The sequence below is a fragment of the Tachysurus vachellii genome, chromosome 16, assembly GCF_030014155.1.
Source record: "Tachysurus vachellii isolate PV-2020 chromosome 16, HZAU_Pvac_v1, whole genome shotgun sequence".
In the NCBI taxonomy this organism is placed as follows: Eukaryota; Metazoa; Chordata; class Actinopteri; order Siluriformes; family Bagridae; genus Tachysurus; species Tachysurus vachellii.
The window spans coordinates 12,960,683-12,977,628 of NC_083475.1; the positions used below are offsets into that span (position 1 = coordinate 12,960,683).

General features: G+C 35.4%; 2 protein-coding genes across 2 annotated transcripts; one reads left to right on the forward strand and one right to left on the reverse strand.

Annotated features, from left to right (window-relative positions):
- Window positions 1-7,529: 7,529 nt before the first annotated feature.
- On the forward strand, window positions 7,530-11,848 carry cd9b (CD9 molecule b). Its single transcript, XM_060889990.1, has 8 exons — window positions 7,530-7,708; window positions 9,055-9,157; window positions 10,140-10,237; window positions 10,483-10,557; window positions 10,629-10,730; window positions 10,824-10,913; window positions 11,001-11,084; window positions 11,186-11,848. The coding sequence occupies exons 1-8, from the start codon at window positions 7,643-7,645 to the stop codon at window positions 11,249-11,251; spliced, it is 684 nt and encodes a 227-aa protein (XP_060745973.1). The 5' UTR covers window positions 7,530-7,642; the 3' UTR covers window positions 11,252-11,848.
- Window positions 11,849-13,008: 1,160 nt separating this feature from the next.
- On the reverse strand, window positions 13,009-16,946 carry LOC132859253 (small lysine-rich protein 1). The gene is made up of 5 exons (XM_060889922.1): window positions 16,869-16,946; window positions 14,481-14,536; window positions 13,856-13,996; window positions 13,619-13,651; window positions 13,009-13,412 (listed from the first exon to the last, which is right to left on the reverse strand). Exons 4-5 carry the CDS (start codon window positions 13,619-13,621, stop codon window positions 13,155-13,157), a joined length of 261 nt encoding a protein of 86 aa, XP_060745905.1. The 5' UTR covers window positions 13,622-13,651; window positions 13,856-13,996; window positions 14,481-14,536; window positions 16,869-16,946; the 3' UTR covers window positions 13,009-13,154.

A 16,946-nucleotide genomic window follows, 5' to 3' on the forward strand; every position in this document is an offset into this window, starting at 1 on the left:
GGTTACGGAAACACAATGCAAGGCAAGCAATCTTACATTTTAATTGGTGAACACCAACAGAAAATTAGATAAAGCAATAAAAAAATAAACCACATTCTCTTTTATCAATGTCTTTTATTACTTTGGTGGTCTATTTAATTTTTATGTCAATTTGTCTTCATTTTCCATTTCATAATTAACATATAGATTTAACTTATATATTTATAAAATATAAGTTATATATTTTATATATTTTATATAAGCAAAAAAATTATATAGGCAAATTATTTGATATGTTTGAATACAGTTAAATAAATACTGATTATGTGGTATTTTATTATTCTTTTTATGTGTTCATTCATTTCCTGTCCTTTTAGAAGTCAAATTTAAAGGTGGCACATCTGCTAAAATGAACCTTATGTTCTGCAATTACAGGAACAGCAAAGAATGTCAAAAGATATCACTCCTGCTTTCCTAGAATCTCTGGAGGACAACAAAGATGTAAGGAATAGAGTTTTATGCCAAAGAACACAGAGCAATCATGATGAATATAGCGTCAGATGTCGTCACACTTTCCCACGTGTACAACTAGGCTCCTGGATGATTTGGAGCAGAGTCATCGCCAAGCCATTGAAGCACTAACTGTAGCCATAGGAAGAGCAGACATTGGTTCTGAACAAAGATGAAAGAGCCCTCACTGATGAACCGTCTGGAGCTGTGGCAAGGCTCATCAGAGAAACACTGTGGAAAGAGGAGCTCATTTCTGAGTGGTCATCTTAACCACGTAAAATGCCCAACATCATATGGCCCCCATCATTTTTGGCAGTTCATACATGTTTACAAATGTAAATTTTAAGTCCTCCTATGGACAATTTGTACCATGTAAGGAGGCACCTAAAAATATTTCAGCCATAAACTGATCCCTTATCCTACCATCATCAGGACAAATACTCACTGGTCTCTTTTATAAAATTACATTAAAAAGCTGTTATTTCTGAAATTACAGAAAGATTTTATGTCAGTTTACATTTAAAAAGAAGGAAATATACCTGCATAATGACTGGTCTTAAGAGGAAATAGAATGCTAAAATCTGGTTAAAACCTTGACCAGGGATTAATTTGAATTGTCCAAGTTTTTTAAAAATGTTTATGATAAAAATTAAATAGACAGTGTATCAAAATTAGGACAGGTATACAAATTGGAAATCCATCCTCTCACTTTTATTTTAAAATAAAAAAAAAGGTTATCCAGTTATTTGATGGTGCTTTATGTGTTGTATACATAGCGTATAAGATAGCTACATTTACTTGGTTATTCTCTAAATTTCAACGTGATAAGTATTTCATTATACAATATATTCTATTGTATTTGTTTGTTGACTTGCATGAGTATTTAACACATTGAACTTTTCCACATTAGGTTTACAGAAAATAACATAACACTGATGTATGGTAAATTCAATATGGGTATGGAGCTCATTTATAATGCAATTATAATGTAACATAATAGCATTGTGAGTGCAGATTCTCAAAACTTCTTCTTTAAGGCATTAAATGGACAGCTACATGCTTGAATTGTATTTTAACTTGAATTGTATTTTTGTAAGTAATTCTAGAGCAGAGCTTATGCCAAAAAGAAAACATTTATATATGATAATGCTTTAATTGATAGTAATTCCTTACTGGAACATTCTACTGATTTCTATCTGACATCTATTGTGTTCTGGTTGTGAAGAATGACATGCAGCACTGACGGATTTAGGGATTGGTGAGTGGGTGAGAGAGAGTGGCGCCTTGTCTGTGACAATGGTCTCTATTATTCTGTACAAAACAGTCCTTTGCCAAGGCACAACTGTCATCCCCACTGTCCTTCTGTCTGTACCAGCCCGATACTAGCAGACAAAGCCATAAACATTATTGATGAGAAGGAGGATGATCTGTCACAGTCCATATATAGTGTTAAGTAAAGATGGGTAAGGCAACTGCATAGTAACCATTACATTTATTTATTTAATACATTTATGGTTACTCAGGGATATTGCAATTTTAGTGTACTTTTTGGTTTATGTGTCACAGCACTAGACCTCTGTTTGTATCCAATAATCTATATATGATGCCATTGTGTCCTATAAACCACTCTAAAAATAGAAAATGGAATCAAAAAAGATGTCACAACATCAGCTAATGATGGGTCAGCGTTTAAGGATGTGTTTGTGATCGGAAGTTTGGGAGTTTAAATACTTGGACAATCAATGAGCAATCTTTGGGTCATTGAGTAACAGTAAGACAAAATTCAGCTGTTCTAGCAGCACTGTGTTATGCCTGACTCCGTGCCTGCACTCAACCCAGATTATCTCCTTCTATCCTGTGCATGCAGAATAGAAAAACTTGACTTTCAAAGTAGGAAAGGTTTTACATGTATTCCTTTGAAGTTTGAACATTTCATTTGGGCATATTATCAGCTAAAGTATCGAAAAGCTGTTAAGAGGATAAGAAATGTCAAATAGATATCATTCTGATTTTCCATCTTATTTTTCAATATTAATTGAACAACATTCATATTTTGGCCTATAAGAAAATCTGTGTTTTTAATTAATCTACAGCTACAAAAGGGTACTTTAATGCAATCATAATCTTTGGAATCTGGTTACTCTGTAGGTTTGTTCCTCATTTAAATCCTCCTTCTAAAACTGTTAAACTGCATTGTAATAATGTCCATTATTTATCGCACTATATAAATAAAGGTCAGTTGAATCAGTAATAGATATTTTCACCAATTAGCTGGCTGGATCTTATTCTAAACCCCTAACTGCGTGCTTCCATAATGCAGTGTTTGCAAACTCTAGTTAGTTGGTAGTGTTATTAAGGAGTATGCGGTTTGTCCCCATGTCCAATTCTTCTGCTCCTCTGTGCTTCTTTTGTCTATGTAACATTACTCATTCCCACCCACCCAATCTCTGTCTCACTCGCTCCCTCTTTCACTCCATAAACACACATCTCTCACAACCCCACAAGAGGAACAGCACTGACCATCTCAAAATCATCAACACAGAAAAACTTTCTCTCTGCACATTTCTTTTGAATATACAGTAATCGTTTCATTGTCAAGAAGACCATACGTGATCACTTTACTACAAGGTTGTGACTTTTTGGTGGAGTTCATCATCTGGCATCATGGCAGCATTAACAAGTGGAGAGCAAGCAGTCAAATATCTCTTATTCGCCTTTAATTTTGTTATTTGGGTGAGTTACAACAATACTTCCTTTTGTTTAACTTAATTATGTGATAAGCATAATATGGTCAATCAAGCTTTACAGTATATCACAAGCTTTATATCACAGTTCATCCAAATAGAAACATGTGGGATTGTTCAGTATAATCTGTAAATGTTAGTGTGCCAATTCTGATTAATAAACAGCTCTAGATTTATTATAGCAAATGAACTGTGACCATTTAATTAACTGTATTACTAAAGTTTGGCTTGATCTGGATTGGTGTTTTCTAGACCTTTTCAGGGATTTCCCCAGCCCTGTTCATGTTTAAGTGCATTTGTGTTCTCGTGTTCACATACAACCGTTAATTAAAGATGATCTAGGTGTGTCCGAGACATGTGCAATGTTTTGGTACTCTATTATCAGCACTGACCTGTTTTCTGTACAAGTACTGTTTAGAAATACACATGAAAAATGTATTGCAGCTGATCTATGAGCTCTGTATTTTATTATATAGAGAGATAAATTGGTTAAGTAAATAGCTTGCTTTCTAAGGTATTAAAACATATAAATGATGTTAAAATAGCAGCATAATGCATAAAATCATGTAGATACAATTCAGCTCATTTTCACACACAAAAAATACCTTTGGCTGTGACATGGTTACTGGTTCTAGACAGGCTGGTTTGAGTAGAACCTGATGACTACTTGGGTTTTACTCTAAAAGTGTTTTGAGCAGGGGTGTTAAACTCAAACACTCATATAAAGCTTGAAGATTTTGCAAGATTTCAACAACATTAAAGTTGATCTATTAATCTAGCTGCACAAATAGTCTTTTTGTTGTTGTTGGTTGTTGTTGTTTAAGTCCTCAGCTGAACCTGGTTATGGTGGACATTAAACTTAGATTTAAAAATAAATTCATGACATTAAGCCTGTTATAGTGGACAATCAAAATTCATTTCTGGTCAAGGTATTCATTCCTGGCACAAGGTAAAGATATTCTATGTAGGTGGGCTGGACACAACAATTCAGTTTAGTAGACGACAAGTTCTGTGAAAGCACTAGTGACAAGATATGATTACAGCATGTCGTTGTCAGCTTGCTAGTGAAATGAAGATGCTTGCTCCTTTTCTCCCCCTAGTGGAATAACAAACTAGCATTCAGTGTTGGAAATGGCACATTGGGAATGGCACATTCCTGTAATGAAATATTGAAGATCTTGTGTTTCTGTTTGTACTCAGCAGTAAAATGAGGTAACTTGTCCATCAGGTTTCTACAGCACCACATGACAATATGTAACCACTATAAGGTATCTAAGTCAGCACTGGCTGCAAAATACTGCCATTGTGAGTGCAATGAGCTCAAACTTATTCACAAGTTGATTTTCATTTAGAACAATGGATAGTTTAATAAAAATGTCACCCGGTCTGATGAATGTTGAAATTCCAAGTCAATCATCTGCACCTCACAGCAAAAATCATGTCAATGAATGAAGTAATGGATCCATTCTTCCTCGTGTCAGCAGTTCAAGCAGACGGTGATGGTGTCTTGGTGTGGGAAATGTTTCTAAGCAAATATTTAGCCCCTTAATTCCAATCAGACATTGTTTGAGTGCCACAGACTATCTGTCTATTGTTGCTCATGACATGTATCCCATTATGTGCACAATTTACTAATATTGCAACTGATTTCAACAGGATAAAGCACTATTTCACAAAGCATGTTGTCTCAAACTGGCTCCATGAACATGACATTGAGTTCAGCACACTATATTGGCCTCCCCACTCACAGAGCATGTTTAGCATGTGGCAGTACTGGAGATTCAAGCATGACCAAAGCCAAAGACCATCCCCCAAACTTTTGGTATTGTTTCACACAGAGCCACCAACATAATAACAAAAAGAAACCTTACAAAAGGCCTTGCATTTTATGTAGCTAGCATTTTCATGCTAGATGACAGCAGAAGCTTTGTGTTATGTTCTGATCTCGCACTGTTAGCCCACAACACTGGGGATCAGGTCAAAGGATCATAAACAATGCTCTGTAGACTGATGATGAAGTGTCTATCCATTTCTGAACACCAGTGGTTTTACTGCTAACATGGGATCTTATTTGTTGGAGATAATGTGGTTTGAAATGCAGCTCCCTGATTGTGTATTGGTTGCATATTGTGTATTGGTTGCATATTGCAAATGTCAGATTAGTCTACACAACAGAAAATGGTACAGCACAGATGTTACAAGATGTTCATAATTGCATTTTTTTAAACAGACAACCTGAAATTCCTCAAGTCTTTCATCCAGTTTTTAGGTGTTTGAGTATTGTGCATTTTCTGAATATTTCTCTTGCCGTTCTATTATAAAAATATTAAAAGCTATATTTACAGAAGAAAAATAAAAATAAAAGCAGCAAAATAACCCATAATTGAATGAGTGCAGTTATACCAGATCATCTGTGATTCTGCTGTAGGCACACGCACTCAGGGTGAGCACAGAACAACACAGACAAATGCAGTGATACACACATCAAAACTTCCCCAGTGCAGTTATAATAAATACAAGTACTTTTGAAATGTGAGACAACCAGATCAGATTAGTCAGATTAGTGGACTGGAATTAAATGTTGAATAATGTATACTGATTGCAGGTAAAAAGAAGCCAAATATAGAAAATTCTATTTTTAAAGATGTGTTTACTGGTTTGTTTGTCAATTTATTTCAAGGCCTATCAAGATCAATGCCTGATCATGTCACTTTTAATTTATAGCTTAGACTCAAATTCCTGACTTTCAAGAATGCCTTACATGTCATGAGAGGCAACTGATATGGCCTTTGTCATGCTGCTTACTCCTCTGGTGCAATTACAACACACATTTGAATACTTTAAAAATGTCCACACAAGACATTCTGTCAAAGCACCTGTGTAACACATTACTGAAGGACTGCAGGATTTTGCCATTCAGGTTCTCAGTTGTTAAAATTGTCATATTGTACTTGCACTGAGATCAGTGCTGTTTCTTCTTATTTATGCATTATACTAAAGGTATGTTTTTTAACCCCGCTCTCTCCAGCCCCTATAAAAATGTTATTTTTCATTGCTTTTGAGAAATTTATTTTCTGAAATAACAGAGACAAATTAGTCAGCTCCATTTTGCATAAGAGTTTAATGAAAAATAAAATAAATAAATAAAAATACTGATGTAAATTTTTTTCCTGGTCTGGCAGTTTCTACGATGTCACAATCTCTGTCCACAACATTATGTTAGTTGAATTTTAGTCCAAAATGATGTTGTATTTTTAAGTATTTTTAAATCTTATTATTTTATTTTCAAACTTAGGTGATCTGGTCAATTAATGGAATATTTTGCTGTGTGTATAAAGTAAAAGGTGTGTGTTTTTGAAATGTAGAGTCACTCAATAACACTACTACCGTTGGTAATTATTAAATGTTTATTAAATTTATATTTTTATATAAATATATCAGCAAGGGATCATAATGTTTGCAGTTTGTGCTTTAGGACACAGAAATTTCCCAAAAAAGAATTTCCCAATTCTCTTTCCAAACTGATCACTAGATCTCTAATTTTAATTTTAATTGAATTTATTTTAAAGAAATTTCACTACGCTGTGTACAGGTGACAAAATAAAGACGACTTCTAAAAAAGCTTCTAAAAATTTAGCAAATTCACCCTTTTAATTAAAAAAAAAAGCTGCTGGATGCTACTCACATGACCGTATATTTGTAACATAGCATGTGCTGTGTTTTTATTTCAACGTATGCTGATTAGTGCAAAATACATAGCATGATTGTGTAGTATTGGCAGTACTGGGTTAGATTTATTGTGTATTCTCTTCAGTGATGAATGTTATGAGAGTTTGGCCTTGTTATTTTTATACACTAGTTGAACAAATGTATAGCATTTTGATTTGTGTTATTATTTTAATGAACTATTAAACATTTATTTATGATTAAGCTAATTAACTAACTATTTCTTTTTCTCCTGGCTCAATTAAATGTCTTCTTTGTAAATACCAAACACTTGGTTTAAATGCACAAAGAAATTCAGATTACTGAAATAAAATTCTACAGATCAGATGCCTTTAGAGACAAATGCATAGCCTTTAAATCAAAGATCAAAAATGAATCGTACTACTGAGTTTGTCTGTATGGAGAATCTAGTTATATTAGAGACACCTGTCATATTAGAGACTTGCACTTCCTTGAACATTTCACTCACCTCATTTCCTGATTCCAGTCATGAACCACACCTAGTCCCTCCTACTTTGCTTTCAGCCATTCAAATGAGGGCAAGCTGGCTTTTTTCCTTTTTTTTTTCCTAGTTCAGACTCTCTTAAAAGGAGACACACGTTCACTGAACTGCTTTGCACCTGGTTTATAAAGGTTTTAAAGTTTGGTTGATTCTCTTCTCTTGGAACACCTGAGGTTTAACTATGGGAACAGGTGGTGGTATCAGTTGCATCAAATACTTGATGTTTGGCTTCAACTTCCTGTTTTGGGTATGTATTTACTTTTTGTGCTGGAAAATGTTTGTAGTTTCCTGTAACTAGTAATGTATATGAACATATTAGAGTTGGTTAAATAAGCATATGCTTTACCCATTTGTTAACTTGACTAATAATTCCCTAGGATTAGGTTCAACCTTCTGAAATGGTTGGAATAGCTGTGTTTTGAAGTAATGGTGTTGTGGAAGTGTCACTTCTGTGGGAGACTATTTCCTGGAAATTTGTTTGCTTTGTTCTCTGTTTATTCTAACAACATTGTTGAACGAATGTAAATGCTTTTTGAGGGATGTTGTGCACTGGATTTTATTAAACTATCAGTTGGGAAAGTCATGTCTAGCAAGTTAATTTTTTACTTTAACAATGCTGGGTTCCAAGCAGGGTTTAGGATCTGAGACTTTTTGGTTCTTTTGGTGCTAATTCACACGGATATTTGTGTCACACTTTCATCATAAATATCTATCTAACAATTAGATGTGACTTGTTTCAGGGGATCTGACTTGAAGGAGATACTCAGCAGAAAGTTAATGCTAAACCTGGGACTAGCTTGGTCAATGAAAACCTGTTCTACAAGTCTAGGCTATTGTGCTTGAGTATTTGCTCAACAGGGATTGATGATTGTGCTACACACAAGTACTCTAATCAGAAACACTCAAGTAAGCAAACAAGGCATAAAGGTTTCTGTATTGGTTATAATGGATTAGATTCCCTGTAAAACTAATCTGTAAATAATTCTGGGATTTCAAACTGGACTGTTTTTAGGAGTGCTGTTCAGGAGTGAATCTGTCTACACCAGGGCTTCATGCAGGTTCAACACAAGTGTGGCTTGTCAACTGTCATAATGATTGACTGTTTTACTTTATTGTGGTTTAACATGTTTGTTTTTTACTAAACATGCCTGACCACTCAATGAGTCATACAGTATCACTCCCATTCCTAACCGCTTGTACACCTGGCTTGTGGAATTTATAGCTGACGAGTAACCAAGATTGTCTCCTGTTAAACATCCGTTTATGTTGTGTGAAGTGTTGTCTGCCTCTTGCGTAAAATAGATAATGGGAGGTTTAACCGTGTGAGTCAGTGTAGGTTTTGGAGTTGTGATGTCATGAGAATTAAATGAAGTTGAACCTTGTACTTAACCCTGAGGTAGTTGAGGATGTATTGCGTTTGGCCGGTTGGTCTTGATTCCTTTGAGTTCATGCCTAACCTCTGAGGTGTTTTTCAGCAAATACTTATCTGGTACAGTATCATGTGCTAGTCTGTACCAGAGACTTCTGCTTTCATGCTGCTGTGTAGAAATGCAAACACATTTGATTTACATGTTTGTTTTGTGCTTTAATCAGCTTGCAGGTACAGGAGTCCTGGCTATTGGACTCTGGCTGCGTTTTGACAAGGCAACAGTGAGCCTGTTTGAAGTGGAAAACTCCCCTTCCACATTCCTCATTGGTAAACCACTTGTCCTCATTTAAGATTTTGTTTTTAGCTTTCAGAGACAGTGCAACACCAATCTGATATCAGGATTCAGTGTCCCACCCAACCCCCACTGCAGCCCTGTTTGGGTCGTCATGGAAACAGGCCACACCCAAAAAATGTTGAGTCATTTGAATGTGGTCATGCGATCTGCGAAATATTGTTTATATACAGTACTGTGCAAAAGCCTTAGGCTCCAAATGTTTTAAATACAAATATTGTCATAGGGGTGTTCGTTTAATAGCTTCTCTATTAAAAAGTTGGTACAAAACTATCTTAGATTTCCAAACATTTATTTATTTATTTATTTTTTTTAACAAAAATGTATTACCAAAATATATTTGTAAACAAATGCCTTTTTTTTTCCTAAGAATTTGATGTTGCTGTGTTTTTGAAGTGAAACTAAATTTGCATTGAATCCAATCGGACGAAAAATGTGCATTTTGCTAGATGTTTGGTTAGTAGAGAACACTCCTGACTTGGGGCAGTAGTTGTTTTGCATGAGAGAGGGTAAAAGATGCATTATATTTTTTCCCTCTATCTTTTCTGGTATTTTCCAACTGATTAGAGATGCAACATTGTTTAAATTCTTACCCCATTAGTTTAAAACCTCCATAACATGACCACAGTACAGCAAGAAGCTGTCTTGCAATGACAAATATCTTTTTGATTGGGTATCTACAACAATGTGAAGTGGGTGGTGTTAGTCAGACTTCAGCAAAAATGTTTTGTTTGCACTCCCTGCATACTGAATACGCCCAAGCTGTGCTGAAAGAATAGCTTAGAATATGGCATGGATTATGGACAATGCCAATCAGTGTTATTTGACAAATCAGAAATTGTGCTTAAATTTTAATATTGACTGATTAGTATATATTTAATTCTTTTTAGACACGATACATGATTTCATTTGAAAATATTTAGATTCCCCACATACTGACCAATCTATGCTGCTTAGGTGTTTACATCCTCATTGTGGCTGGAGCCCTCATGATGGTGGTCGGGTTTCTTGGGTGCTGTGGAGCCATCAGAGAATCACAGTGCATGCTGGGATTGGTGAGTGCTAGAGCATCCTGAAGAATGGATTGGATTCTGTATATCTCAATGTTTTTCATGCCATTTCTAACATAATTTACTATACTATGTATAGTAAGGAATGAATCAAGACATTTAAAGGCAAATATTTTAAATAAAACATGCACAACGGTATTTGTTGTGCTTGGGACGTTGATGCAACATCATTCTCTGTAACAGAACATGTAGGAATTATATTCTCTTGTGCATTTTCTCTCCACTTCTAGTTCTTTATTTTCCTGCTCATCATCTTTGCAGCAGAAGTGGCTGCAGGCATTTGGGGGCTGTCCAACAAAACCAAGGTTTGTGATATCTAAACTAAAGTCTTTCCTTTTTCCAGACATTTATAACATTCAATCTTTCCTTTTCTCAGATTGTAGATGAGATGAAGCAATTCTACTCTCAGACCTATAATAACTACCTACTGACAAAGCAGCAAACACTGAAAGAAGCTTTGAAAGCCATTCAGTATGCTGTAAGTTGGTTTCATTTTATGTACTTTTATTTCCTGAAAGCTCTGGCCATTTAGTTCACCCTGGATGAGTACTGTTTCTTCTCTTTGATTCAGCTTCAATGCTGTGGTCCAACTGGAACGATATTTGATGGTGCCTCAGATACCTGTCCAAAGCAGCAGGGTTTGTCGACCTTAATCACAACGGTAACAATCAATCTTTTGTATAATGACCAACACTATAAATCTTTTCAGGTGTTTGATAACATGGTTTCCTTCTACCAATTGTTTTAGAGCTGCCCAGCTGCAATAGATGACCTGTTTAATTCCAAGATGCACATTATTGGAGGTGTGGGCATTGGCATTGGTGTGATCATGGTGAGTAAAGTATTGCATAGAAACTGATGGGTATATTTAGATGAATAAGATTAACATGTATGTGATGTTTTCTTGGATCTAATTAGCTTTCTCATTGACAGATCTTTGGCATGATCTTCAGCATGTTGCTGTGCTGTGGTGTCAGAAGAACGCGAGATATTGTGTAGAGAAGCTTGCATGCTACCTGTGTGGCCTTTAACTGATGTGTTCAATGCCACTGCACAGTGATTCAACATTTGTTTAATATATTAAATAGTTTCTAATGCAATTGCATATCCAGGTGAAAATATCACCAGAGAACGCTCTTCATACCCCTGAGTTTTATCATAACCAAATTGTCTGGTTTGCTTGTAATATATTTTAAATTCTTTTATTTTTTTTTGTGCTGTTATATGGTCATTTTATTTTCAATGTAATAACACTTATTTAGCAGGATTTTTTTTTTTTTTAAACCATATTTTCTCCATGTATCTACTGGAGCGTTAACTGAAGGAAAAACTAAATAAAATTGTCTAATACACACTGTATTTAACTGTTTTGTGAATTGCAGCACATTTGTTGACTAAGAGTATCATAAATGGCTTAAAGTTTTCCGTTGTATTTTCCCAAGAATCAAACAATGGGACATTGAGAAAATAATGACGTGATGAGATACCAGTACCAACATGAAGTTGCCAATTTGTTAACTGCAAATTGTATTCCTCGTGTACCACAAATTTATCAATTCTAGATTTTTTTTCTTTAATAAAAGAGCATGCCAAACATTTTAATGTCTTCTGTTAAATTTATATTGTGGAATATAAATTCTGCCCTTCAGTGTAAGATATGATCTTGGTGTCTTTGTGACATGGTTGGTTGGAGCCATACAGGCTGGTTTTAGAAACTGCCAATTTCCTGTTATTTTCATGTACAAATGACACGTTTACACAGAATGGTGTGAAAAAGTCCATAAATAACCTTGTTGAGAGATTTTAGTGGAGACATGAAGGCTACAGTTGCTTTAATAACCACTCAACCAGCATTGTGAGCAGAAACGCATCTCATGTCTGAACTGACAGGAAAGCCACAGTAACTGTAATACCAACTTTACAACAGGAAGTAACTCAGAATGCAGTTTAAACAGATTTAGAATGATGCTAATATGTTGAGTGAGCTGTATTTTAACAAAAGTTATTTTATGAAAGTGATGCATTGGTGCTCACATTTGCTCACAAAAGGGTGAACAAATTAAGTGATTTTCTAAATGACATTGTCTGTCAATACATGTATTTACAATATTAAGTCTTTATCTTAATGGTGAAGTATTTAGATTGGCCATTGTGACAAACAGGTTTTTCATTTCTTTGTCTGCTATGTACCTAGACGTAAATATGAAATTTAGGCCTACCTTCTGTCTTGACTAGCCAAATGTTAATTATCTAATTAATGACCATCAATATAAGCTACTACAATCAGTTTACATTTCACCATGCTACCTAGGCCTGAGCAAAGAGGACATGACCGTGCTTATTGAAGAACAGGCTTCATTTTTGAGCTGAGGTTTTCCACTGACATTTGGGGAAAGTTGGTCAGCTGTAGAGTGTTAGAGAAATTTGCTTCTCTGTGTTCTCTTTAATCACAGTTTTTAAAGCATCAGTGTGTGTTCCTGTGCAGAAATAGTTAATTGACGATAACAGGAAACCTCTGAAGACTTTATTAACTTGCTATAGAATCATGAATATTCATCATTTTGACAACTTTCTGCTGTATTGCTTAGGTGTACCCTCTCTGTTAAGAAAAAATTAACTATTAATGTCACTGTATTAAACAACACTGTGAAAAACAGGATATGCTGGATATTAAATAATACCAACATTTCAAGATGCCAGTGAATGGATTTGGAAATTATGCAGAAATTCATTTTAGAAATACAGTAATTAGCATTAGCATCACACACACACACACACACATACACACACATGAAAGATGGCTTGGGTTCATTAAAAAAGATACAGCATATGTTCAAAATTGATGTACCTGACAATATCATCTACCGATTCATCTAGATTTTTAAATTACATTCAGACTCCTTTATTTTTTTCCCTTCTTTTTTTTTAGTCCCTTTCCTTTTTTCTTAGTGGCTTTAGGCCAGGTAAAGCCTCTGAACTCCAGACAGTCCACAGCGTTATGGGAGATGTAGTAGGCATTCTCTATGGCAGCTGGGCTCAGAATATCCACCGCAGGCTTTGAGCATGTAGTACTCGCTGACCTTTTCTTAGATGGACGCTTTTTGACACTCTTTTTCCCAGGTTTGGCACTATGGGACTTTGATTTTTTGGTTCCTGTAGGCTGTAAAAAACATTGAGCAATTTAATGTTAGGGTATTTAGTTGTCCATGTCATTAAATTGTCTAATAAAAGTATGCCATGGGGGCTTAATCTGCTCACCCAGTTTCAGTAGCAACAACATACTGTATTATAGTCTTTCTCCTGAATTCTCATGACCAATACACACAAAATAAAATAAAATCATATCCAAATGTTACAGTGACATACCATTCTGAAGTGTCAGTTTTTCTCAGGTGAGTACTGAAGATGTAAAGAAAACGGTGAAAAAAGTCAATTTAGAAGAACACACACACAGACACACACACACAGTATAAGTACATTTAGTATACATAAATTCACATTCTATTTCGTGATCTTATAAATGACGGAAAACTTGCAAAGTAGAGCAACTATTAATAATCCAGAACACAAAGATTATTCTTGTTTAGAGAAAGTCGGTTTTACCTGAGAGGAGAATCACACCACAGGTTCTTACTCTCCTAGGAACAGCTTTGTTTATATCGTGTTGTCTTGGAGACACGCGCGCGCCATGATTTTGAGCTCAAAGGAGGCGAGATTTGGGGCGGGGCCCAATGTCACGAGCTCCTTTCACAGAAAACAAAAAATAGCTAAATATTTTTTTTCTAATAAATTTAATATTTTTTGCATACTGTTAAACTGTGCTGCTCCAATGACAAATGTTGGTGCATTTGTTAATGCAATCAATCAATCAATCAATCAATCAATCAATCAATAAATAAATAAATAAATAATAAAGAATAAATAAAGAATTGAAATCATAAACCTACAACATAGGAAATCAGCAAATTAAATTGAAATTGTGTCAAATTGCAGAGAATAAGAGCAGAGAAAAAAGAAATGGCATTTCTGTCATCCTCACTGTGAGATGTTATGGAAGTGAAGTGGTATTTATTTATTTATTTTTATTAAATTATTATTATTATATATTATATATATAATATAGAATAATATATATTATTATTAATGTATCAATAATATTATTATATATTAATATTATTATTATTATAAATTATTCATTCATTCATTTTCTACCGCTTATCCGAACTACCTTGGGTCACGGGGAGCCTGTCTCAGGCGTCATCGGGCATCAAGGCAGGATACACCCTGGATGGAGTATTATAAATTATTATTATTTTTTAATTAAATGAAACCTTAAAGACTTTCAAATCACATGAGCCAATATTTTATTCACAATAGAACATAGATAACATAAATGTCTAAACTGAGAAACTTTACAATTTTATGCACTATTAATTCATTTCATTTGGCACGTGGCAATAAATGGGTGAAAAAGCAAGACATTTTGAAAAGATTCAGCTTGGAGAACATCTACTGACTAATTAAGTTAATTGTTAACAGGTTTGTAACATGATTAGCTATAAAAGGGATGTCTTCGAGCAGCAGAGTCTCTTAGAAGTAAAGTTGGACAGAGTATCTCCATTCTGTGAAAGAGTGTGTTAAAAGATTGTGGAATACTCTAAAAACAATGTTCCTCAATGTCGAGTTGCAAAGGCTTTGTAAATTCCGTCACCTACAGTGCATAACATCATCAAATGATTCAGAAACTGGAGAAATCTCTGTGCATAAGGGACACGGCTGAAGATGCAAAAAGGAAGCCACATGTGAATATGGTTCAGAAGCACCGTCGTGTCCTGTGGGCAAGGCTCATTTAAAATGGACTGTTTCAAAGTGGAAGTGTTCTGTGGTCAGTCGAGTCCAATTTTAACATTTTTGTTGGAAATCATGGACCCTGTGTACTCCGGTCTAAAGAGGAGGGCGACCTTCCAGCATGTTCTCAATGTTTAGTTCAAAAGCCAGCATCTCTGATGGTATGGAGTGCATAAGTGCATACTGTATGGGCAGCTTGCATGTTTTTTTAAGGCACTTTGAATGCTGAAAGGTGTATATAAAGTTTTAGAACAACATATGCTCCCTTCCGGATGACCTCGATTTCAGGAAAGGCCCTGTGTATTTCAGCAGGACAATGCAATACCACATACTTCAGCCACATGGCTTCATTGTAGAAGAGTCTGGTGATGAATTGGCCTGCCAGCAGTCCAGATCTTTCACCTGTAGAGAACATTTGGTGCATCATTAAGTGAAAAAATGTCAAAGATGATGGCAAACTCTTCAGCAGCTGGAAACCTTCAGGCAAGAATGAGACAAAATACCAATGCCAAAACTCCAGAAGCCCATAAACTTGATGCCTAGACATCTTCAAATTGTTTTGAAAAGGAGATGCTACATCATGGTAAACATTCCCCCAACCCAACTAATATTAATACCTGTAGCAGGCATCAAATTTGCAATGAGTTCATTTTGTGGATAAAAGTGTAAAATTTCTGTTTAAACATTTCTGTTCTATTGTGAATAAAATATTGGCTCATGTGATCTTGAAAGTCTTTGTTTTCTTTTTAAATTTAAACGTCCCATCCTTTTCAGAAATTCAAATCAAATTTGTCACATACATACATACATACAGGGTACGACATGCAGTGAAATGCTTTATGCAACTGTCTGGTATTAGAATAAAAAGTGTAAAAAATATAAACTATATAAAAAATATGAAAATATAAAAGGAGAAATAATGTGTATACATATGCATAAATATACATAAATGTGTAGGGTTTTTAAACATTGTCCTTAAAGTGTCCAGGTGCAGTATGGTGTGTAAATAGTGTATAAAGTGGCACTGTGCTGTGCAAGTCCAGAGTTAAAGTAACACTGACAGTCCAGAATTAAAGTGTCAGTGGGGATGGAGAGAGAGGGGTCCAGTGCTAGATCCTGGGTGTCTCCTGGTTTAAGATCCTAATGGCCTGCGGGCTTCTCCTCATCCTCTCTGTGTTTGCTTTCAGGGCGTGGAAGCGTTTCCCTGAACGCAACAAAGAAAAGAGTCCATTGTTGGGATGGCTGAGATCTTTTACAATCTTCCTGGCTCTGGCCCTACACCACATGCTGTAGATGTCCTGCAGGTCAGGGAGCTCAGTGTGGATGATATGTTAAATTGGGTTGTACACCCTTTTGGTGTAGATAGATTCACACAAATCTTGAAAGATTGTCATCCGGGATGGAGGCAGGGTCAAGTTTTCAGAATGTCATGTCCGATCAAGCTGAAATTTGCTGTTCTATGTGCTAATTTGCAAGTGGATTTCTAGTGATGACTGAACATTGACCCATATGGGGCAACTGGCTACCCAATCTACCACCTCTGACCAATTTACAATGCACATTGCACTCTATTGTTTAGTACAGTGGTCTTTACTATTTTTTTCATGTGAGCCACACTGATAGGACAAAGTCAATAGGAGAGCCACTTTCACCGCAAAGTATGCCAAGTTATTTAGTCTTAAATAGCTTATCTGCTTAAATACAATGTACGATATTGCAATACAATAATTACTCGAGTTGCGGATGATGCATGCTCCCCATCAGTTACCTCTTTTGTCACTGTCACATTGCTTTGTTGCTATTCATTTTGTGCGCGGGATTGTTTGATAAGAAATCGATCCATTTT